The sequence below is a fragment of the Rhinopithecus roxellana genome, chromosome 18, assembly GCF_007565055.1.
Source record: "Rhinopithecus roxellana isolate Shanxi Qingling chromosome 18, ASM756505v1, whole genome shotgun sequence".
Lineage (NCBI taxonomy): Eukaryota > Metazoa > Chordata > Mammalia > Primates > Cercopithecidae > Rhinopithecus > Rhinopithecus roxellana.
Window position 1 is genome coordinate 49,281,763 of NC_044566.1, and position 23,517 is coordinate 49,305,279.

General features: G+C 41.8%; 1 protein-coding gene and 1 long non-coding RNA gene across 7 annotated transcripts in view; one reads left to right on the plus strand and one right to left on the minus strand.

Moving 5' to 3' along the window:
- ENOX1 (ecto-NOX disulfide-thiol exchanger 1) overlaps nucleotides 1-23,517 on the plus strand; it is a 587,079-nt gene that overhangs the window by 427,127 nt on the left and 136,435 nt on the right. For all 5 annotated transcript variants that reach the window (XM_030922273.1, XM_030922275.1, XM_030922274.1 and 2 more), the window contains 4 exons: nucleotides 1,023-1,196; nucleotides 2,395-2,601; nucleotides 6,297-6,530; nucleotides 17,125-17,337. In XM_030922273.1, the coding sequence (XP_030778133.1) occupies nucleotides 1,023-1,196; nucleotides 2,395-2,601; nucleotides 6,297-6,530; nucleotides 17,125-17,337 (828 nt within the window). The remainder of the gene's footprint in view (nucleotides 1-1,022; nucleotides 1,197-2,394; nucleotides 2,602-6,296; nucleotides 6,531-17,124; nucleotides 17,338-23,517) is intronic.
- LOC115894587 overlaps nucleotides 16,802-23,517 on the minus strand; it is a 176,554-nt gene continuing 169,838 nt past the window's right edge. For both annotated transcript variants that reach the window (XR_004054715.1, XR_004054714.1), the window contains 2 exons: nucleotides 19,642-19,886; nucleotides 16,802-17,249 (listed from right to left, as the gene is read on the minus strand). This is a non-coding gene — a long non-coding RNA (uncharacterized LOC115894587). The remainder of the gene's footprint in view (nucleotides 17,250-19,641; nucleotides 19,887-23,517) is intronic.

Genomic DNA, 23,517 nt, shown 5'->3' on the forward strand with positions numbered 1-23,517 from the left:
GGAAGTTTCATCCTTGCAGAGTAGAGGAGGGCACCATGATCTGTCCTGGCCTGTCTACCTGGGAACATTTTCACGCCACCCGTGAGACTGTTTTCTGCCAACAGGGAAACCCTCCTGAATGGGATCCCCTTGTGGCTACTCAGTACGGTGTTTTCATAGTCCCTGCTGTTAGAAAGGTCTTACTTATTAGTGTCTGTATGTCACCTTTGAAATCACTTGCTTCATTATCACACTAAAAAAAAAAAAAAACAGTGTTTATGCTGGAAAACCCATTTGTTTTGCACACTTTCGATTTCTATTTTCAAGTTTGTGTGTGTGCGTTTTAATACAGGGCCTAAAGATTTCAAAAGGGTGGGTCAATTATTTGTTGACTAAATTATAGGAAGAAAGTGCAATTATCCAATAGAATCCAGAAATGTATATAGCTAATTTTATGCCTGCATGTATCTAACCCAGCCATAGGAATTGTAATCACTCTTTGTTTTGCTTTTTTTTAAATTTCGGGGGAAATAGGTTAGGTGGGACCTGAATACATCATTATAAAGTATGCACATATAAATTGAACTTTCCTAAATCTAGGTCACTTGGGTAAGAAGGCTCTTTTGATGAAACTACGTTGACAATTAGATTCACAGGGCACTTCAATGTTAAATGATATTCTTCCTATATTCTGGGTCATAAGGTGGTATAAACAATACACCAATGTTAAGAAATAGAAAATTGCATTCACAGTAATAGTGAAGCTTCACGGTGCATGCTTTTACACTTCAATATGCTGTGTTCTTTCTGTTGTATTAATATTTTAAGTAATGTAGTTTCCTTTGTGTTTTTCTATGTTCATCTTTTCCTTTTTTTCTCTTTACCCTTCTGGCATAGCTTTCTATAATATTACATCTTATGCCAGGAGAAATTCCTGAAAAATAGAAAGTATAAAGTCAAATCATCTTTGCAGGAAAATGGCAAAAACAACAACAAAAATGGATTTAGTCTCCTGTCAAAATGTTATCTTGTATACTTTACAGACTCAATCTGTGTCCCAGGCTTTGATCCAAGCCTCAACATGATGACTGGAATCACCCCCATTAACCCAATGATCCCAGGCCTTGGACTGGTACCTCCCCCACCACCAACAGAAGTGGCTGTTGTCAAAGAAATCATCCACTGCAAAAGCTGTACTCTTTTTCCTCAAAATCCAAGTGAGTAACGCCTATGAGAACTATTTGCTCATTTTAAATTGTTTTCTTTTTAAATTTTAAAACGGCATTGAAGTCATTTTCAGATGTGACTCACGTAAATGCACAGAGTGGGGATCCGTTCTACAGAAGGCCTTTTGTCTCTCGATTAGAATAAATATACAGGGATGTGGCCACGTGTCTGTCCAGAAGCTGAATCCCCACTATCAAGCCAGTACATGGGATTTGGGGATGTGTATCTGGCGGTAAGACTTTTTGCATGCAGTGAAGCCTAGTGTTTGCTGGAGAACACAGTGTGAAATATGTGAGCACTTCTATCCATCTTCACAAATGTGGGAGAAAAACTCTGAAATGTGTTTTGCTAGATGGAAAATTGAATTAATTTGACAGTTAGCAATTTGGGGGCTGAGGAGAGGGGAGCCTGCATCTCAGAGCTTCTGGACCAAATTGCATTTGCTTGAAGGAAACATACATTTGATGAAGTAAATGGGCCAGAATTGCATTTTTTAATTTTGCCTCAGATACTAAGTTTATGGGCTAAAAAAGCTAGGACTTTTTTTTTTTTTTGTCCATATTAATCAGTGTTGCCTTTTTTAAGTGGACTTTTCAGGAGACTGCTTTAGTAATCTACATATAAACTAGGTAAAATGTTGCAAGAGTGTACATTTTATCTTTTCATACAGCCTCCCCAAAATTTAATAGTTTGCGCATTTAAATGTGAATAATAACAAAGTGTTTTTTTCAGGCCCGGTGTTGCACAGCCAAGTATTGTGCGTGCTTTGGTAGGTTATGCTTCCTGTATTCTGCTTTGCCGCTCCTTTATCTGGAAACAAGACAAAGCAGATAACACGCTGAGGTTCTTCATCATGTTGTCATTTCATCATGTTTTGTACTTTGGGAAGTTTTTTCTGGGCTTCTGTAGTATAAAGGAGAAATGAAATTACGCAAACATTTGCTTTACCTTTGTTCATGGACAAGCATATAGCCACTCTGTGTAGCAATAAACACAGAAAGTAAAGGTTGGGAGTGGGAGGGGAGAGGAACTTAGAAACAAGACAGCCTGGGATAAATGTAAGTTGGCACAGAAATTTATCGTCACTCAGTCTGGAGAAAGCTCCTCTGCAAGCTTTAGTTTTGCCGGGAGAACCAGAGAGAGCAAATAAATGAAAGACAAAACTTTCTGTTTTGTTGTGATTATTAGATCTTCCGCCTCCTTCCACAAGAGAACGACCTCCTGGGTGTAAGACTGTGTTTGTTGGAGGATTACCGGAAAATGCTACTGAGGAAATTATTCAAGAAGTCTTTGAGCAGTGCGGTGATATTACAGCAATTCGGAAAAGCAAGAAGAATTTTTGTCACATTCGCTTTGCAGAGGAATTCATGGTTGATAAAGCCATTTACCTTTCTGGTACTTTGCATTACATAAGGAGTTTTCTAGGCATTTTGTTATGTTTTGTGATGTTAATATGAGCTTATTCCCTTTGGCCTTAATGCAAAATAAAGTCTTCATAGTTTGGGGCTGGAAAAGGAGGAATTCTGCCTTCTTCCTTGGCTGCCAGAAGCTCTGTGCTAAGTCTGTGAAGGTACCTCACTGCAGGAGCAATTTCCCACCATCCAGTCTTTAGGAATTCCATCGAGTTTCTAATTAATGTTCTCAAGTGCTTATTAGATGAGAAGCAATATTATGAGTACTAAGGACCATTATTCTTACTGGATGTAATCCTCTGGGAGAGTAAAGTACTCTCTCAGAATAATTTCAGGTTTTTGGAAGTGGATTCACTTTCTGGACACCAGGGTACCAAAGCAAGGTCAGTTCCCTGCAGGAAAGTAGCTTAGGGGCCCTAGGAGAAGGCACAGTATCATTGCCTCGTTGGTGGTTCATTAAGCCTTGTCCTTTGGTGCCAATTTTTATAGGCGATTTTTACAGATACTGAGATTAGGCCTAGTGCTGCCTTCCCATCTGTGGGTGTTGGGCCAAGTGGATGGAGTCTGTCCACAAGGTCTTGCCAAATCTAAGAATTAGGGGCTGGTTTTGGAAGGACGCATTCTTAGACTGAACTCACTGCCCTTCCCTCACACTCCCCACCTCCATTTTTCAGTCGTCCCTCTGCATTTCACCTCCCTATTCCTGAGGCAAAGCTGATAAGGGAAGATGGGAAAACAATAGGGGTAGGGGGTGGTGTTGGGGATACCTATCTGAACATTCCTGCCAGGTTTCACTTAATTTCTGCAGTCCGCCTCTGTTGCCACGAAATTCTGTGTAAACCTCAGAAGCCTTGAGGTTATTCCAGCAGTGCAGAGACTCTCCTGAGGTAGATAGTGATATGGAGAACTTTAAAACCCCTTATTTCAGTGAAACCTTACAAAGTAGAAAATAAAAACTAAAAGCAATTCAAAATGGATAAGGAAGACAAAGCGTAGAATGAAGACATTTCATAACACACAATCCACTGTTAGACAATGGGGTTTCTGGTGAGTTCATGGCACTGAGTTTCATGGTCTAGAGCCTGCCTCTGTTTTCTCATCTGCAAAATAAAGATAGTAACAGTATGACCTCGTAGGACTGTGAGGAAGAATAAATCAAATAATGATAGTAAGTGCTTAGCAGGGCACCTGCAACATAGAAACCATTCAGGAAATGGTTGTTTTTAACACAAATATCCTGATCATGATAAAGAAGGACTGATTTTTCTATCTCAAGTACCCTGTCCTGGGGGACCTGGGTTCTAATCACAGCTGTACCAATAAAACTGCAGTCATCCCTCAGTACACTCAGAGGACTGGTTCCAGGAACCCCCGCTCCTGCCCCATGTATATAATCCTGCGGAACCCTCATGTATATGAAAAGTCAGCCCTCCATATATGTGGGTTTCACATCCCTCAAATACAATATTTTGGATACACATTTGGTTGGAAAAAATCCACCTATAAGAGGACCTGCACAGATTAAACCCATGTTCACAGGTCGACTGTATTCTTTACCCTACTTGATTAAATGAGAAGGTTAGAGTAAATCAAAGGCCCGTTTCAACTCTAATACCACACAATGTTCACACCCAATCAGAAGCCTCATAAGACACTGACAAAGATGAACAGTCCCAAATTTAGGCATATGAAAGGTGCTCCTTGATTGATTATACCTTGATCCTATGATTTTCCAGCCTGGGCGCTGGTCCTGCTTCCCTCAGCAAGCCCTGATTGCTCCTTGGTCTGCCCCATTACTGTAAGAGGAGAACACAGCTAAGCCTCACCTCCAGCCTCCCTACCTGGGTGCAGAAGAGCCTCCTAACTCTGCCTCCCCGCCCTTGAGAGGCTGCAGCATCAGTCCTAGGAAGATCTGCAAGGCCAATTAACTGGAAAGGCAGGAAGGAAGTCAGGCGGCCCCTCCTGTGTGTGGGCTCCAGCAAGCCCAAGCCCAGCTGGAAGGCCTGTCTAATTTTAGGACCACATTCACATTTGAAGGCCTAGCTAATTTTAGACTCGGCCTCATCAGGGTCTCTTTTAAGTCCTTAATGATGATGTTTCTGTGAAAGTGAGGGTGTTTCTGGAGCAAGAAATGTTTGAAAACGGATTCTCTGGACAATGAGCAGGGGAAAGGTGCTTGGCCAGTTGGGATAGCTGGCCAGTTGAAACAGTCTTGCCTGCTCAACTGTTATGCCTGTATCCCTGTGGCCTGTTGACTTGTTGAGTTCCCGTGGCCCACAACCAAGATACATTTTGCTTTTGCAATTAATTCTGCACATCTGTGATAGGATGTTTTTGGTTTTGATTGGTATTGCTATGTCTTCCCATTTTTAGATAACACTTGAAAATCTAGCACTGAGAAGGGTTCCGTGGCATTGCAGAAACCAGATGTGAGGTCAATATCTTACTTGTAACTTTCAAAGGTGTGAAGTGGCCTCCTGGGGAGGAGCCAGCCTCTACAGAGATTTTCAGCTGAGTTTTATCCCCAAATGCTAAAATAATCCATTGAAATCTACCATGAGATCTTGAACATCAGCACAGTGCAGCCTAGCATTTTACAGCTGTATCTCATTTGCAAAGCCCCCACACTGGAAAAGTGCTTATGTTGTTCTCTCCTCTGGCAGCCCCCAGCAGCCGTGGTCCTGCTGGGACCTGGATTTATGTTCTGAAAATCTGAGTAACCCAAACTGAAGAGCAACCTCAAAGTCAATTCTTCTTCATTTGAAGTTAGGCCAGCTGACTGGTTTCAGTTCTGTTAGTGTTGATTTCTCAGATCAACTTTCTGCTCATAATCTTTATATAAGTTGGGTAGCTCACAGTGAATCCCCCAAAGATTTCCAGGCCCATTTTTTTCTTTGTCTAGCTCTGGGCTCTTGCACCAGGCTCCTGTGGCCTTAAAATATTACATGAACAATTTGTGTGGTGATGCATACCAGATGAGGTGCTGCAGGGCTGTGAGGAAGGCAGCGGTGAGGCCTCTTGATTGCAGGTAAAATATTCTCCCGCGTGCCCCAGAGGATAAGTGGAAATAAAACAGCGTTGCAAAATTGCCTTGGTAATTGTGGCTGTGGCAGCTGCTGAGAGAGAATTGAGCAGCAGCATTTTCTGGGGAATGTAGCAATAGCCTGTGAGTGAGGTGTTCTGGAATTCACTTTGTAGATCTTTTTAAATATCATAGATGCTCTTTATTTACTCATATTTCACCTATACAATAGAATTATAGTAAACTGAAAATATAATAAAACCAAGAACATAAAAAAATAGAGAAAAAAAAATGTTTCATGCCAAATTTGTTTCTGAGCTTCCTAGAAGCCAGGGAGAAGAAGGAATGATCATGATAAGACCCTAGTTCTTGAGATCATCTTCTCTTGGGGATACTGGTTTGGAAGATGGGTAAGCAGCCCTCGGAGACAACTCTCCAAGGTGCGCTTATCCCCAAACCTGTAATAGGCCTAACTTTACAAAGCTTCAAGATTGCTGGGGAAGAGGATAATTGTTTCCCGCCTCCTATGGGAAATGTATCCCTAGTGACAGCAAAGAAATAAGTGAGCATTTGCCTAAGTGTGCCTTGAAGGTCAGGACCAAAAACATGTGGCCATTGTGACATTATGGTGTGACCGGAGTTTCCATTGGTTTCAGGTTACAGGATGCGATTAGGGTCTAGCACCGACAAAAAGGATTCAGGCCGCCTTCATGTGGACTTTGCCCAGGCCAGGGATGACTTCTATGAGTGGGAATGCAAGCAGAGGATGCGTGCCCGGGAGGAGCGGCACCGGCGCAAGCTGGAGGAGGACCGGCTCCGGCCCCCATCCCCGCCCGCCATAATGCACTACTCAGAGCACGAAGCCGCTCTGCTAGCTGAAAAACTGAAAGGTATGGGCCACCCACGCTGGCTTTTCTTCCTGCACAGGGATCCCCAGACACAGAACCCCTGTGTCTTTCTCCTGCCTCTTCGCCATTTCCCTTCAGCACAATGTCTGCTATGCCTTAAGACGGCTGGAAGAGTCCGGTGTAAGCACAGACTCTTTACAGAGCTGGGGTGGGGTAGCTGGGAGGTCCCTGGAAGCTGCAGACACCTGGGCTTCATCTTGTGCCTGGGACAGAACCCTGCCCCTTTCCAGAATGCTCACCGATGTTCTCCATTAAAGTGGATATGTACAGTCACTCAACAAAACTCACTAAATGAGGGGACAGAAAGGTCCCCAAAGCAGGCTATTCTGACCCAGTGTTGAATGAGCCAGGCAAGTATTTGTGCCATTGGTGGGGCGTTCTTAGTGTTCCTGCAGCCCTGTAGAGCGTGCATGTTTACCAGACTCCGAAAGCCTTCGTCAGGCAAAATTGCAGACATGGTGCTGGGGTCCATCGAGGATAGAAAAGAAACACAGCATGGGATCCCTGTCTTCAGAGATGCAGTTGAGGGGACACATGCAACATTTACAGGACGATGAGCAAGAGAAGAGAGTATGTTTTATTTCTTCTAATGTTTTCTGAGGCCCTCCCTGGTGTCTCACGCTGTGGGAAATAAAGACATAGGAAGGCTCTAGTACCTGCCCCCGCGAACTACAGTGATGCCAGATTTTGAAGTTAGGATGACGTGTGAATTCAGTTCTATTACTGACCAAAGTTGTGTGAGCTGAGCAAATATATGGGCATTTTACAGGAAAATGATGGTCAGACCCTCCTCAGGTCATTGAGTGCTGTCAGGATTTGATGAGAGAACGTAAGTCACAGTTGCCGGCCACATGTGGGTGTCTACAGATCAACAATTAACTGTAATACCAAGTCAGTGGCATGATTGTCAACCAACGTATATGCAACATGCTTTGGGCATTCAGGGGCCAGTGCAAATAATGTTGATGAAAGTGTCAAGAAAGTCTTTATACAGGAGGCATAATTTGAAATTTGCAGAATAAACTAGATTTTTTTTCCCCCCAGGAAGAAAAGAGGCATAAAGGCATTCTAGTTAGAGGCTGGAAACCTAAGAATAAAATCCCACAGAAGCAGAAAGGAATTCAGCATAGAAGCTGCCTTTCTAGAGCGAGGTAAAGCTGGAATGGCAGTCTGGGCCAGATGGCAGAGCCCCGAAGGCTATTGCTGGAATTTGGTTTTATTCCGTAAACAGTGGAGAAGCCATAACAGATTTCTGACAAGAAGAGGGATGTGATTGGTCCTTCAAGTGTTTTAGAACATAACTGGTGTATTGCTGGCAGTGTATAAAGTGGATTGGATGTTTTCACTAAGAAAAATGTATGAAAAGCTGCCTAACACCTATTTTAAGAAGATAGGAAGTTGACATTCTACACTTTAAAAAAAAAAAAAAGGTGGCGGCGGGGGCGCTGTGCTTCCAATCTTCCATCCAGGGCTTGAGAATCCTTAATCAACTGCAGTTGCCACTGAAATACCCGCACTGTAACCAAGGAATGCTTCTTGCTGAGGCTCTTGTGGTGTGTTCTGCTGCTTTGAGAAGCCATGTCTTACCGATGTGAATACATAGGCCATAGCTGTCCCTTTAATAAAGGGCATATGCAGTGCAGATACAGACATCATTTCACTTTTCCCTCCAGCCTAGAAACCACAAGGAGTGGCCAAAATGAGATATAGCAGCAATGTTCTCAACAAGGAGTGTTCACTGGAACAATAATTTTTCTTTAATATCCAATGTATTGTGGTAGCAGATTATGATCTACAGACTAACTGTATTCAGTTTGTCCACACTGAGAAGTGACAAAAACTAGCACCTTGATCTGTGACCTCCTGGAGGAATTTCATAAAAGTGTATCATCTAGTTATGTTGTTTTTAAGAACCCAGTACGGAAGTGTCTCCGCACGTATGAAGTATGTGGCATTTGCCTCTCCTTTTAGAGGATAACAGATTGGGATGTCAATTTGGTAAAGTAATTTGCAAGCCTTGCCATTTCAAAAGTATATATTTATATAGATGAGTATAATTTGCAGAATTCAGAAGCTGTACCTTTGCCAAGTACTGTGTGATCCCTTGAGGAAAGAACAGATTGGAAATCTTAATAGATGGCTGTTACAGTAGAATGAACTAGCTGGGGACACATCTTAGGCAAGAGTCAGGTAATATCAAGCTTGACAATTTCAACCCAAGCATAGAGTTTGGAATATAAACAGCATTTAATTGCTTAGGAAATTGACTGCCTTAGAGAGGAAATCCACTCCATGCTCCTTATATTGTTGCAAAGCCAGACAGGAGGAGCTGAGGACACTGTTTCCCTGAAGATGATTTCATTGATGTGGGGACATAAAATACAGTCAAGACCTAAGGTAAAGAAATCTGTGTCAGAGAGGAAATGGAAATGCAATCTGAAAATACCTAATTGGATTTGATTTTTTTCCTCCCCTGAGAAATCTTACTATCTTAGATTTATTACAGATACTTTTCTTCTATTTTCTATCATACTTGTTTATTCTTACAATTTTCTCTTTGAAAATCAGCTTTATTTAGCAAAATCTGTACAAACCAAGTCTTTCTTATGACCCACAATGCCCTCTCCATGTCCTGTCCAATGTGAAAACTGTGCACATAGTAGGGGCTCAGTAAAATAATTCTTCTCTCTCTTCTTCTGCTATTTGGATCTATAAGCACATTGAATTTCTGGCCAGTGGTTCTACTGGGCATGACCAGATGTACATGGAAATGATGTGATGTGTGCTCAGCCATCCTTCCAATCACTCTAGAAGTATTCGTTAATCAGTATTTTACCATATGCCTGGCACTGTCCTAGCCAGTGGTGGAAAGGACAACAGTGAACAAGCCCCTGCCTCAAAGAGTTTAGGTGTCTTGAGTGACGGAGGCAATAACAAATCACCTTGCGTTTGCCACTTATAATAGTGCACTATTATAATAAATATACTAATCCCCCTGTTACATGTGGGAAGTGCAAAGTGCTGTTGCAGGGGAGAGAGCCAGCCCAGATGGGCAGTGCCGGAGTGAGAGAGGGAGGATCTTCCGGGACCAGGTTATCCCATTCACTGGCTACTTGACCTTCTGAAACCAGAGGTAACACTGTTGTGTTTATGTAGTGTCTAAGACATGGAGTCACCCAGTGCATGTTACATTAATACAAATTCTAAAAAAGAAAATTAGTAGGCATCCTGCTGGTTAAATAGACATCATTGTGAGACAGTTCAACTTAATGAAGACCGACTGGGAAGTAACTGCTCAGAAACCCAAAGTTTATAGCATGGCTTTGAGAAAGTGAGATGGAGCTCAATAACACCATAATTACACTTTATTGGAAACAGTGGCACCAGGCAGATGAGATAATGAATTTCAGTGTGTCTAACACAGACCATCCACCCCTGGAGGAACCCTGTGTTTGGACTGTGGAAGGAAGAGATTGATTAGACAGTGAGGAAGGATTATATTCTAATTCACTGGGATTTCTCTTGGCAAGAGCATTTAAAAGTTTTTGTATACTTTTTACCCCCTTAGAAAGCTTCACATAATCTTTCATTTTGTGATGAAATGAAGAGTTTCTCTCTGAATCAGGTGAAGTCCTGACAAAGCCTTGCAAGCAGGGCCTTTGGGATTCCCTAATGTGTCAACAAGAATACCATCCTCCTGGGATCAACATTTATAATTTCCAGAGAACTGGACTCTGATTTGCATATAGAATGGCCCCATGTCAGCCTGCCAGACAGAGGAAGGGGCAGATGTGGTACCAGCATTTTGCTGAGATGGTTGTCAATATTTATGGTTCCATGAAAGTAAAAATCAATAATGTTATGAGCCAAGTAGATGTCCCATTAGCTAAAAGCCAGGCTTCCTTCATAGGACAACGGAAATATGAAACATAGGAGCCTGTTTGCAAATTATTTCCTTATGTGTTATTGACCTTCATAGAGGTAAGATAGGCCATTTTATTTAGAAACATTTTGCTTGACCCTGAAGCAGGAATAATCGGTGCATTTTCATATTGCCACCTTAATTTTCTCATTTTTACAGCTACTAACTAGTTAAGAAGATTGCATGTGTGTTTTGGGGGTAGAAGGGAACATTACCTGTTTGTTTAGCCTTTTATGCTGTCTGTGATCTGGTTAGTTGATGCAGGGTTAATTGAGCAGCCAGGAAAAGAAGACTTGTTTAGGGACATGTACAGAAATTTGGGGATTGTGATAGCAGCAATGCTTTGACCATACTGAAATTCCAAATCTGCTTAGATGACTATGTGACTGTATACTGTGAGCAATTTCCAGCTATCTTTGGAGCCAGAAATCAGTGATAACTACAGACACACCTTTACTTGTGTGTGTATGTGTGTACACATGTGTGTGTCCCTCCATTTCTTTGGAAAGAAAAGCATTTTAGATTGTCTTCCTTGTTTTCCCACGTTCTGTTCAAACATAAAATCCCTGTCTCCTCATTGTTCCTTTATAGACCCAGGTGTAAATAAGGAAACTATAGCCCACCTAAGTTTCATATTCAGTGCTCCCAGCTGGGCTCTTATCCCATCTATTGTTCGAAATTCAGGGCTGCCTCTTCCTGTGCACACAAAGTGGGAGGAAAAAACCACTTAACGGCCAGGTGTGGTGGCTCACACCTGTAATCCCAGCCCTTTGGGAGGCCCAAGTGGGTGGATCACCTGAGGTTGGGAGTTCGAGACTAGCCTGACCAACATGGAGAAACCCCATCTCTTCTAAAAATACAAAAGTAGCCAAGTGTGGTGGTGCTTGCCCGTAATCCCAGCTACTCAGGAGGCTGAGGCAGAAGAATCACTTGAACCCTGGAGTTGGAGGTTGCAGTGAGCCGAGATCGCGCCATTGCACTCCAGCCTGGGCAACAAGAGCAAAATTCCATCTCAAAAACAAAAACAAAAAACACTTCCAATTTGGTTCCTTTTCCCCATCATTATCTATGTATCAGTTTAATTAAAATTCACCAGGTACCCACCACTTTGTGCCATGCCCTGGACTTTCAGATGTGACTGTAGCATGGGCCCTGTCTTTTGTTAAAGGATACTGTGGCAGTGAAATCATGACTGTCTTACAAATATAAAATGAACATGTGCCAATGATTTTATTTAACTCAAGAATTAATGAGGAGACCAAGAAAATGTTAAAACTGTTTCAAAGGAGAATTCACTTTATAAAGATTTACGCTTTCTACTGAACAAAAATTAATTTGCATTGTTACAGAGAGGAATTATTTGTATTGTAATCAGTTTGCCACAATTTATGTTCTACTCCTACAAAGTTGTAAAATAGCCTAGTCAGAGATTAGCCAAAGAAAGTTTCCTCCTGTAGAATTAGGTAATTCATGCCCAGCATTCCATAGTAAGGTTCTGTAGTAGTCTCTATGCCCATTTCCAAGTCTTGAACACTTTTTTTTTTCCTGAATAGAAGTGACAGCTATTTAATTGGTCATAGGGACAGGGATAGAGACTCACAAAGCTCTTAAGAATCACATCTATTCCTTTTGAAAGTCTCTGCTATCTCAGCTGCTGCTTTCCACTTCAGGTTTTCATTATCTCTTAACTTTGGTCAGCTCCTAACCAGTTTACCTGGCCTTCACTGAGTCCTTAATTCAGTGCTTCTCAAACCTCCATGTGCATAGAAATCACCTGGAGTAAAATGCAGATTCCAATTCTGGAGGTGTGAGAAAGGCTGAGTCTGCATTTTTAACAAGCTCGCAAAGGCTGCTTCTGCCTCTGGTCTTTGAATAGCAAGGAGTTCTCCCGTATGCAGTTTTGTAATGCCTACTGTGTGCCAAGTACTCAGTAAACATGGAGGAGAGGGAAGGAGGTTAACAAAGTCTGAAATAACCAGAAATGAAATGAGATGGGCGTAGATTCCAGTGGTGACATCTGATAGTATCACTCTAATATTATTTACTCCTCACAAAGTGAAAGGGCAATTACCTTCCCAAAATTAAAAAGGCTTTCAAAAACATTTTTGAGTTATTTGATAAACCGTTTAGTGCCTCACTGCAGAGGGCCTTGCTTCTGTGGGATTCTCTGACATCACTCTTAACTTTCATTGCCAGTGATAATGACTTCTGGAGCCTGAAGTATATAACAGGATCATTCAGCTTAATTGTCATGAGAACATCTATCTCTGGTAGATAATGGCATATGTGAAAATACTCTTTGACATGAAATTTAAATATTTATTATCAACTATGATGTTTCCTAACTTTTAACCATTGCATTTGTATCTTTCCAGCATTAATTGCTACGAATCTTTTGGGAATACAGTCGTCTCCCCTTATCCTTGGGGGATATATTCCAAGATCCCTAGTGGATGCCTGAAACCATGAATAGTACTGAACACTATATATACTATGCACAAGCTTCTTTTTACTTCTTCACAATTTCATAGATAAATTGTTCTTACCCTAGATTTTAGCAACCTCAGCATACAATTTTTTGCTTTCTTTATTGTGAAGAACTTTTACCTTTTCACTTAAAGGAAGCACTTTGTGGCCTTTCTTTGACATTTCCAAATTGCCAGCATCACTATTCTTGCATTTTGGGGCCATTATTAAGCCAAATAAGGGTTACTTGAACACAAACACTGCTGTACCATTACAGTGGATCTGGCAACCCAGGTGGCTACTGAGTGATTCACAGGGAGGTAGTGTAGACAATGTGGATGGACAGTCAACCCTGGAAAAGGGATGATTCAAATCCCGGCCAGGTCAGAGGGAGACAGCGTGACATTTCATCATGCCATTCAGAACAGTGTGCAATTTAAAATGGATGAATTGCTTATTTCTGCAATTTTCCGTTTATTATTTTCGGTCTGCAGTTGACCACAGTTAACTGAGACCTACAGTAACTGAAACCCCAGACGGTAAAACTGTGGATAAGGAGGAACTACTGTAGAGTGCAATGACATATAAAATACAAAGGGAAAAACTCAGAGTAACCAGAGGACTGAAATACGTTTTGGAAATTTTATTCTCATATTAGCCCCTCAAAACTGGAGACAGATCTGTAAACCAACAATTACTATACAGAGTGACTAATGCTTTAATAGCAGGATATGTGGGGTATTGTGGAAACATAGCAAAGAGTCACCGAATGCATCCTAGGGTTGCAGAATCTTCAGGGAAGAATAAGAGCTGCCTGGGGGACCAGGAGTGTGAGAGACCCAAGGATAAGTGCACAGCATGAGCAAACGCAGGGAGGCATGCCGTGCTGTTTAACGAAGAGGGCTCTGGCAAAGGAAGCAGGATGGACGGATGGAAAGGAAAAAAGCAAGACTCGTGAATGAACCTGTCTATTAACTCGGGTGCATTAACGTTGTGAGGATCCTGATTAGAAAACGGTGGGCAATTTCTAATGAGCAAATGATTTATATTCCCTCCATGATATACCAATGTTTCCCAGTTCTTACTGTGGAAGAAGCACATCTGCATATTCTAGCTTCTAAACTGTATCCACGTTCAGAGTCATGCCTGAGCATGTTCACAGAAAGTATTTGGAATTTTTATAAGTGCGTCTTTGATGTGATTTTTATGAGCAGTGTTAATTTCTTTCCACATGAATAGCTTTAATAATGCTGCAATCCAAATCCTGTTTAAATTAGTTTATATTGTTTTCTGCCTTCTCAGTGATCTTTCCACTGAATACAAAATTGAATTTACAGTTGAGTATTGAAAATGACCGCTCCCAATATCCTCCTGTAGCCATCCAGAGGGAGTTACTGGCTTAGTCTTAATTAATATAAATTAAAGTCACTTCTTACATGGCAACAAATATTGACTGGAGTTATCAAGCATGCCTTAACTAATGTTTTTTTAATTTAATTTGAATGTCAGTACATCAATCATATATCGGCCTGTCAGTTTCAGAAAGTTCACAAATGAAGATGAAATTGGGAGTCTATGAAACTATATTCCTCTTTTAGGCTAATGGAATTCTGCCTCCTAGTACTTGTTAACATGTTGGAAAATCTCTTGGCTACTTACTTTTGAAAGCGTGTATTATCAGTGGCTTAATTCTAAGAATATTGTTTCCTCTTTCTGAAACTATAATCTGCTGGTGAATGTATTGTGCTCTAGGTCTAGGTGTGACAAGCAATAAAATGTGGCTTTCAGACCATTTGAGCAAACTTATGTTTTTAAAATTGAAGTGTTTTTTTCCTGATAGTGAAGTTAGTCTATGAACTAAGCCACCATGAGCAAGAGAAGGAAAAACTACCTGTATATGAGAAAAAGAGGAGAACAGCATTACACTCTGTCCCTATAAAGCTCATAACAAAAATGTTAAGGATTTTTCTTTCTCTGTGTTATGTAGACACGAAACTCATAGCAAAGGGGAAAAAATAGTACATGAAATCAGTGTTCTCTTTTTCTGTTGTTATCTTTTCAAAGGAAAAAAAAAAAGATTTCTTCTAAGCATTAAGTTTATTTCCGCTGTCTTTGCTGAGGTCCATTCTCCTAACATATATTGGTGGGAAGAGAGGTAGAGAGTGTGGAGGGAGGCAAAATTTATTCTGCCAGTAACGGTGGCAGCGGGCCTCTCACAAACATAATGCTAAATTATGGGCCTCTCCATGGACTGAATGTAATGTTAAGTTGTGTGATGGATTTTATCTTATACAAGCCGCTTCAGTCCATGAAATGAGATAAGAAACCATTGCAGCTGGAGTTCACTGAGGGTTGAAGTTAGACTGAAATTCCAGAGTTAACAAAATGGTATAAGCGGCTACAATACTCAGTAAGTGTGTTCTGTGCCTGTGGGTTTAGATTTTCAAGGCAACTTGAGTCTGTCATTCACAGCGTGTTTTGTGAGCACTCCCAGGCCAGTTATCTCCTCTGGTTAAAGTGTGATGGCAGGGGGGCAGGTTTGCTCAGAAAAAAAGCTTTGATCCCCAAATCTAGAAGGCCGCTGTGCAGCAGGAGAGGGCTTAGAATGGTGGCTGAGCATGGGCACATCCCTAAAAGCTGCTTTCTTCCCTGGGGAAGGCAGAGCTCAACCGCAGGACCTTGAATTAGGCTCAGCCCTACCTTCTTTCAGGACATGCACCTCCTGGGCAAGCAGCAGCCATACTAAGGAAGCTGTACTGGTCTGGGAGGAGGTCTTTGGGAGAAAAGACACTAAAGATGTTTGTAAAGCACCCTATAAATTTACAAAGTATTCAATGGTGGGAAGGTTTCGTATGATGTGTAAAATACTAATAAGAACTCAATGATTGATTTTAAAATCTGCTGAGTGAAATGAAATCTTTTGCTCAAGTATGAATCTCCCCCTGTCTATTCATGTGGACTGTATGTATGTTTATATGCAAACAATACATAAGGATGTCTCCGATGCCCCTCCGGTAGAGGGGACAGTGCCTGGCACACAGTAGGCCCTCAGTATTTTTTAAACGAATGAGTAAGAATCTGAATCCTTCAATCTAATTTTGCTCCTGAGTTTTAGAATTCAGAGTCTACCTAGTTTACTTGTAAAAATGTAGGATATTTTTCCCTAAAGCACATTTTCTAGGGATTGCAGAATACAAATGAAAGGATTCTCCCCTCAGGTTTGCCTGGAAAGTAGGCAGTGAGCCCTCAGCAATAGTCAGATCAATTAATGTTATAACAGCTGACATACAACTTCCAGTTCTAATTAACTTAATCACCCACAAACTTCCTTTTTCTCCACCTCCAAGCCACGCAACACAGGTTTGTTCCAGTAACCATTCCCAAGTAGGCAAATCTGTTTTCTTTGAAATAGAATTTATCACTTATTTTCAGGTGGAACTGCATTTCCCACTTCCTGTCCCCCACCCCCACACCACACACATACATCTCAAACCGGGTTCAAATGGGCTTTCCATAGCAATCCAAAGCAAACACTGAACACCTCAGGACACATGTTCTCTTTTGTGGAAAACTAGGAAATATTCTGTTTTTCAGCCTAATTAAATATATGGTATTAGCCCTAAAATGGAATTAGTTTTGAACTATAGTAGAACAAGAATTGGCTTATTCCTACTACCTGCCTTAGGGATAGTACCATACATTACAACCAGTTTTAAAGTAATCCAATCTTTCTTCCACATTTTAACACTAACTCAGCTGATTCTATAAATCAGAAAACTGGTAATACTGTATAATATTTTTGTTAAAGGAACAAAGAAATGAAGTAGAGACCAAGTAGGTTAGTAACAGTTTTTCAAGTCCATCTTAAGAAAGAGAAAACAAGGTTTGGTGGAAGAATTAGGCTGTACCTTATTTCTAAGAATGCCCAGAACAAATCTCCTATAGCTGAGCTCATGGAGTTGGCAGATGAGAGTGTGAACCTCCTGAGTGGTTCTATGGTGCCCTGAAGTTAGATGAGAAAAGAGAAATTAAGTGATTATATGGCAGTCAGTCTCAGGAAAGCTAATTTGTTGAGTTCTGAAAACACATCCACCAGGTTGGACTATGCTCTGTCTTTTGAGAGGAATAAGAATAAAGTGTATTTTCTCATCTTGGCATGATTTGTACTTGGTGGTTTTCCATTTCCAGATGATAGCAAGTTTTCAGAGGCGATCACAGTGCTGCTTTCCTGGATTGAACGAGGAGAAGTGAATCGGCGTTCTGCAAACCAGTTCTATTCCATGGTGCAGTCAGCCAACAGCCACGTCCGCCGGCTAATGAATGAAAAAGCCACACATGAGCAGGAGATGGAGGAAGCCAAGGAAAATTTCAAAAATGCCTTAACTGGGATTCTCACTCAATGTAAGTAAAATGTTGGGGGCCATCTCTTTTGTTGTGATTTTGCCTTTTCTTTTTGATTAATTTTATTTTTTCATTTGGGGGTAAGTAGTTCAATAATCTCCCATTTTTACTCCACATTGAATGGCAAACCTCATAACCTATTTCATGTTCTGTGGCACCTTGGAGGAACACGGACCCTGCCCTGAGAGTTTACTTCTCAAGGTGAGCAACGTTTCTGTAGCTTTTCCTCAGAACAGCAAGCCTGGCCACCAGGGCAGGGCAGCTAGATGCATCTGTGCCTGCTGGACCCACCACAGTTCATATCATAGCTGCAGGGCCGCCGCCCTTCACCCGCAGGCTGTCCACACAGCCCCCTGTGTCCTCCTAGTGCTGACAGCAGAAAGCAAACTTGAACACGTTCTCCTTGGGCTCTGTGTAGGAAAAGGGTACTATCAGAAAAACTCCTCAGGATCTTTTATTTGGGTGAGCTGTGGCTGTCAAAATGGGCAACTCAAGAGCAGGGATTTTTTTTGTCCTTTCTTCATTTGGAAAGCAAATTGCCTTAACTACTTAATGCCAGTGATTTTTTTTTTTTTATGTCCAGAGTCTAAATGATGAAGGGGTGTAAATGGGGCTTTCTCTTAGAACAATAGTCAGGGTAACTACCCAGGGCTCTATTCAAAAAAAGGGCGTATTTTTTTTTTATGGGCACTCTATCTGTGTCTGTAGTTAATGTCACAGCGGCATCATGCATCACAGCTGCCGATGTTCTCTTGCTTGGTAAAAGCCACTGAATGACACTGTAACAATGCCACGCTCCATTCCATACCAGGTGCAGGGCGATAGTGACATGTGGGATGTATATTTCCATTCTGAAGATAAGTACTATTTTCTGTGATGTAGTGTGCCAAAATGCCTATCACCTCTTTCATCAGTGCAAACACAAGGAATAATGTATCTGTCAGGATGGGATGGAAGACAGGGCAAAACCGAGATCTTAAATGGAAAAGTATCTTATATGACTTTATCAAAAGACAGGATTTACAGCAGCGTAGCGTATCGTATAACAAATTCCCAAATGTAAATTCTGGTAAGTGATCTAATATCCAGTATAAGACCAATCGGTCTTTAAAGAAAAGGAATAGGAAAAATAAGACTGCTGTGTCCTTACGCAGATTGATACCAGACCACATTACCTAGATTCACCAGGCTTGAGGAATGACCCTTTCTTTAACAGTGTATGTCTAGAAACTTTAAGGTTATTAGGGATAGAATAAAGAAAAGCAACATTAACAGCAGTTTTTAAAGGAGGGAAGGAAAGAATGGATCAGTGGATGGAGGGAAGGTAAGAGTGAACTGTTAGTGGAGAAAAATAAGAGAGAGCACAGTAAAACAATTCTAATAATACAATTTCTTCAGAGTTATAGTAAGAAGTCATGTGCCTGAACAGTGAAATGGTTACTGTATGTTTACCTTTTGCTTACTGGCATCAATTTTAAATAAGTTCTAATTCCCATGCAGTTTAGAGTCCCAACAGGCAAGGAAGACTCAACCCTTGACTCTAACAATAAAGATAAGAGGGCAGCCATGAATAGGCGAGCGAGAACTTCGTTTTCTTTGGCAGTAACTATTGAAAGAGGCACCTATTACAATGAGGCCCCTATGATGTGGCTGAAAGAACACGAAATGTCTACCTGTCATTATATAGGTGTAAGTTGGCCCATATTTGAAGCAACTGAGAGGTGGACAGAAAAGTGTAGCATGTGGGACTACAAATACTTTTTGGTATAACAACCAAATTGGAAAGTGATGTGGAGATTTACAGCAATAATTGGCTTCTGAATGCTGGACATTGTGTTGAGCATCCAGCTTCAAGCAGTACTGAAGACCCCAGCCACATTCCTGGAGGCTACACTTTGGATGCCTAAGCAGGGAGTAGGTGAGCAGAACAGGCACTCTCCCTGGGCAGGCTGGCTCATCACTCCCTGAGAAGGAGTGAATGAAGGGGTGGAACAGGGCCAGCAAGATCCTATCTCCTGGAAACCACAGGAGTAGAGACTGCCTCTTAGGCACCTCAACTTTGAAATATCAAAAATGAAATCCTTGCTTCTGATCTTCAAACGTGCCCCTCTTTTGGTTTTTCCTTCCCATTCTCATAAGTTCTCAAGCCAAAGTCTTGTACTTTTTATAATTGCCATCTCCCACCACCACAACCGACATCTAGGTCATCAAGAAGTCCTGTTGTTTCTTCCTTCAAAAATATACCCCAATTCGGCCCACCCTTCTTCATTGTAACCACCACCACCCAAGTCAGGCTTTGGTTACCTGATGTGTCAGTTAGACATGGCATCCACGTGTGAGGAACAGAAAATTCTGCCAGACGGTATCTGAGACAATAGAAGATTTTTCTCTTTGGACACAGTAAAATCCAGATGTGGGGTTTGTTGGCACTGGTCCAGTGGTTCAAGGCTGCCAGGGCTGAGGTCTCTCTGGTGCTATTCGCTTTACCTGGATAGTTGTCTATGATGGTTGCTGCTGCTTCACTTGCCATCACATCTTCTTTTTCCAGGCTGAAATCACGTAAGAAAAGAGGAAGAAAGACACATGAAGGAGTTACGTCATTATAGCAAGAAAGCAAAACTTGCCCAAAAATCCATTCCCAGCTAACTTCCACGTAGGTCTCATTAGGCAGAATTATTATACCTGGCCATGCCTAACTACAAAGAATGTGAGAAATACAATTTTTACTGGGCCTGCTGCTCTCCAGAGTAAAATTGGAGTTCTCATAATAAGGCAGGAGTGGATAATGGCTACTAGGAAGAATTTTGCAGTTTTTGTCATACAGAGTGCCTCCCTTTCTACTTCTACTCTAGTTTGATTTATTTTCACATTCCATCTGATACAAATTAGATCATGTCTTCCCCACTAAACCCTTTGAGTAGCTCCCCATTGCATTTAGAGAATATTCACTGTCCCTAGCCGACAGAGCTCTCTGTGCCCACCTCTTTACCTTCAGTTATCCTCAGACTCACCATGCATCATCTCCATTGGCCTCTCTCCCCCTCAGCCCATCAAAACCACCTTCCACCATTCGGTCTTTACACATTCTGTTCCCTCTGCCTGGGGTGCCCTTTCCCATACTCTGTGTGCTTGACGTCTTCTTATCCTGTAGGTCTTGGATGAGGAGCCACCCCTTCAGAGAGGTCTTTCTGGTCCACCCTCTTCTAGTAGATCTGCCATCGCTGCATTTTTTTTTTTTTTTTTTTTTTTCCGAGATGGCGTCTCACCCTGTCACCCAGGCTGGAGTACAGTGGCACAATCTCGGCTCACTGCAACCTCTGCCTCCCGGGTTCAAATGATTCTTCTGCCTCAGCCTCCCGAGTAGCTAGGACTACAGGCATGTGCCACCACGCCTGGCTAATTTTTTGTATTTTTAGTAGAGATAGGGTTTTACCGTGTTTGCCAGGATGGTCTCGATCTCCTGACCTCGTGATTCACCTGCCTTGGCCTCCCAAAGTGCTGGGATTACAGGCGTAAGCCACCGTGCCCTGCCCCCTGCATCTTTATTAAGGTCCCTTGTAACACTTATCCAAATGAGTAGTGATTTCATGATATGTCTGCTTTTAGTTATTATAGCAGGCATCACAAAGGAAGAGACATGTCTTTTTTAGTCATCAATATATATCAAGCCCTATAACATAGAAATATGCAAGAAATATTGGGTGAATGAGTGAGTGAATGAATGAATAAATCAGGAGACAGGCAGGAAGGAACCCTGAAACAGTGAGTTCAGAAATTTCTGGTGACCTCATTGAGTAGTTTGGCGTTGATGTTAGCATCATCTGCAGGAAATGAGGTTTCAACTTGCATGTGTAATGAAGCAAATCAGAGAAAAAGCTCAAGAGCTATACTTTTTATTGGAAATTGCCACACTTTACCAAATTATTGGTCAGAGGCTAGGAAATATTAGGAGAGTTGGGGTGAAAGAATCATCAAAAATTTATGTTGTAGTATTCCCAATTGTAACCATCCAACAGGCTCTGTATTTACCATCTGCCTGTTACTATTTGGGAGTCCCCCTTAGCCCTGTAATTTGATTCTGAGAAGTATTTCAGCAGTTGGCAGATAACAGCCAAGACTGAAAATCCTACAGTGCTGACCAGGGCGTACACATCCCAGCCATGGAGACTCTGAGGAGCCTTCATGTGAATCTTTGACAGCCAAGATCTTTCAGGATGACTTGAAGATGGGTGATACCTTAAATGTGAGCCTGGGCTAGAATTAAGCCTGTGAGGCAGAACCGAAAGATTGCATATCTCATTGAGCAACCTCAGAACTTTCCATTCTCTTCTATGTGCTCTTACAAAAAGGACTGCAAAAAGGAACCCAATCTGTGAAAAGATTAGCAGTAACCTGACTAACCTGGTAACACATCTCTTCATCCTTTAATCCGAACGCATCTCCTTTCCTGTCCCAAGTTTCCCTCTCTCTAGTGAAGCTATATTTGTGTTTCAACTGCACTTCCTGTTTCCACAGCGCTGTTCAGTGTGGTAAGGTGTGTTTGGTGTCAGGACTTTGGGGATGCTGGTAAAACAATAACTGCCAAAGTCCTCAGTGACTGACACACTTGCTGCATTTTCCGAAAGCAGAACCAGTCACACCCCATTTGTCTGCATTAATATTCCTGGCAAACACCACAGGAATCACATTTTGGCTTCTTCCCTTAGAATGAGATGAGAATTGTTAAGCACGAGTATTCAGGGATTGCACCTCAGTTTTCCTTCTTCCAGGTGGCTGGAAATCTCCTGGTTATTCCATAGCAGCCCTGACTGCTCCCTCCCACATAAGGGATCTCCTCAGAGTCAGTGCCAAAAGATCTTCCCAGTGTCAGTGCCTTCCTTCATGGCATTCCATGGTAGCCTGTTCGCTAAACAGCGAAGCTGGTCTTGATCTCCTGACTTCGTGGGACAGGAGGGGAATGTTGGGAAATTGTTATGAGGTGGTTTGGAAGCACGTGTATTGGCAAACTAGCTAACTAGTGGAGCAGGCTGGGTATCCCAAACGGAGGGCTCACTCAGCCGCTTCCAGGGAAGCTCAGGTACATTGCAGAATTCAAAGCACGGTAAAAGCATGTGGGTCCCCTTATGGATTTTGCTGGAAATAACCAGTTGGTTGTATAGGACAAGGGAAACTTCAGGTGTGATCCATGAGCTGGATTAGATGCACCTATCTCCTTTCCGTGCTTGTGTACTTGTTCTTGCTTTCATTTGGAAAGGATTCATAGGCTCACATGTGTGGCCTAGATTGCTCTCCAGCCATTGAGGAGAAAGAAAGCTGAGATATCGTTCCTGAAGTTCAGTGCTTTACAAAAGCTTTTTGAAAAACATCACAAGTCATTTATAATAACATACAGAATAAGCTGTGATTTATTTAAAGGTCTCCATCAAAGTCCAGCAGCTCTAGCTTTGATGGTGTTTAGTTTCGTCCATATTTGCAAAAGTTCTAACTTTTTTATGTCTCTGGTCTTCACCCCAGGACCAGCTATTAAATATCAAACAGTCATTGTTTTTAGCAAAGCCTTGGCTTAAAGTGTCAGGGGACTGTAACTAAACCCCACCAGAAGTCTGGGGAGTATAGCATCCATTCACTTCTGTGTGGGGTGATTTTTCACTTCTGACCATGGATGTCCAGTTAGATATGAAAGACGTTAAATGAGGACATCGTCTATCCTGCTGTGGCACCTAGGGCTTTCTCCTCCCTTCTGGGACAGCTGGATAGACCTCATTTGCTAGATAGAGAAAAAAAGAGAAAAAAAATTTCGGCACAGGTAAATCATCTTTATCATGTCACTAGACTAGCATCCTAGTCTCATCTTTATGTCATTTCCGTCCATTTGCCAGAAACTTCCCCAGGTTCTCCAACTCAGAGACGTTGGAGTTTTGATCTTCGCTTTTTAAAAATCTGTGCTTCATAGGAACTCCCCACAGACCTGCCCACTTTCAGTTTCTCAGTTATGAACAAAGCTTGTCATTTCAAAGCTCATACAGGAGCTGTTTATGAAGTTCAGGAAGCATGGACTACCGCATTCAGTTATTAATGTGCATGCCAAGATGATAAGTTTTGCTTGCCTTTTTGTAATTACAGCACACACATATCTAATAAAAATTTAAACACTCCATGATATCCCCATTTTGCTACTTT